This window comes from Buceros rhinoceros, unplaced genomic scaffold, assembly GCF_000710305.1.
Source record: "Buceros rhinoceros silvestris isolate BGI_N320 unplaced genomic scaffold, ASM71030v1 scaffold4870, whole genome shotgun sequence".
NCBI lineage: Eukaryota > Metazoa > Chordata > Aves > Bucerotiformes > Bucerotidae > Buceros > Buceros rhinoceros.
Genome location: NW_010388875.1, coordinates 1,253 through 1,923, shown reverse-complemented (window position 1 = coordinate 1,923; position 671 = coordinate 1,253). Strand labels below are relative to the sequence as shown.

Sequence of the window (671 nt, the reverse complement as noted above, 5' to 3'; positions counted from 1 at the left end):
AGGGGAGCGGCTTTGGCGGGGAACGCCCCCCCTGCCGGGGGAGCCTCTGCCGAGGCCAGCCAGGCTGAAGCCCCCGGAGCCGATGGGCACTCCCTGAGAGCTGAGGATGCTGCCGACGGCAGCGGAGGGGGAGAAGCCCATGGCGCTGTTCTGCGGGAAGGAGCTGAGGATGGGTCCGGGCAGGGTCACCACCACGGGGGAGGGCTGGATGACGACGGTGGAGTCCTGGCACTGCCTGACACAGGGCTCGTTGTAGCTGTTGGCCAGCGGGGTTGGCCCACAGGACTTGCACGGGTTGCAGCAGGACATGTCTAAGGCTGGAGGGGCTCCTGGAGAAAGAATGCAAGGGGAAGCAGACCAAGAAGGTTGGGTGAGGAGCATCTTGTACGCCCACCACAACAGACTCAGACAAAAACTGTTGATGGGAGTTGGAGGCTACAGAGAGTCCAACAAGCTTCTTCCTAATCTCAACGTGGCCTGCCAAGAGTGATCAAGCCTAGGGAGATCCCCCCATACCCAAAACTCAGGAGACACTTCAGCCAAGGCCCAGACTCTCTCCATGTCACACTCTGTGCTGCTTTCTCCCTCCCGTGACGAGCAGTTGCAAGAACATGCATGGGACAACGGAGCAGGTATGGGCTGGGAAATCCCGAAGGAGGAGGAGGAGTAGT

At 61.0% G+C, this 671-nt stretch overlaps 1 protein-coding gene across 1 annotated transcript; it reads right to left on the bottom strand.

Annotated features, from left to right (window-relative positions):
- Window positions 1-35: 35 nt before the first annotated feature.
- LOC104489526 (feather beta keratin-like) lies at window positions 36-327 on the bottom strand (the record flags this gene model as incomplete). The annotated part of the gene is made up of 1 exon (XM_010131700.1): window positions 36-327. A coding segment is annotated over exon 1 (274 nt), but the record flags the coding sequence as incomplete, so codon positions are not given.
- Between the last annotated feature and the right edge of the window lie 344 nt (window positions 328-671).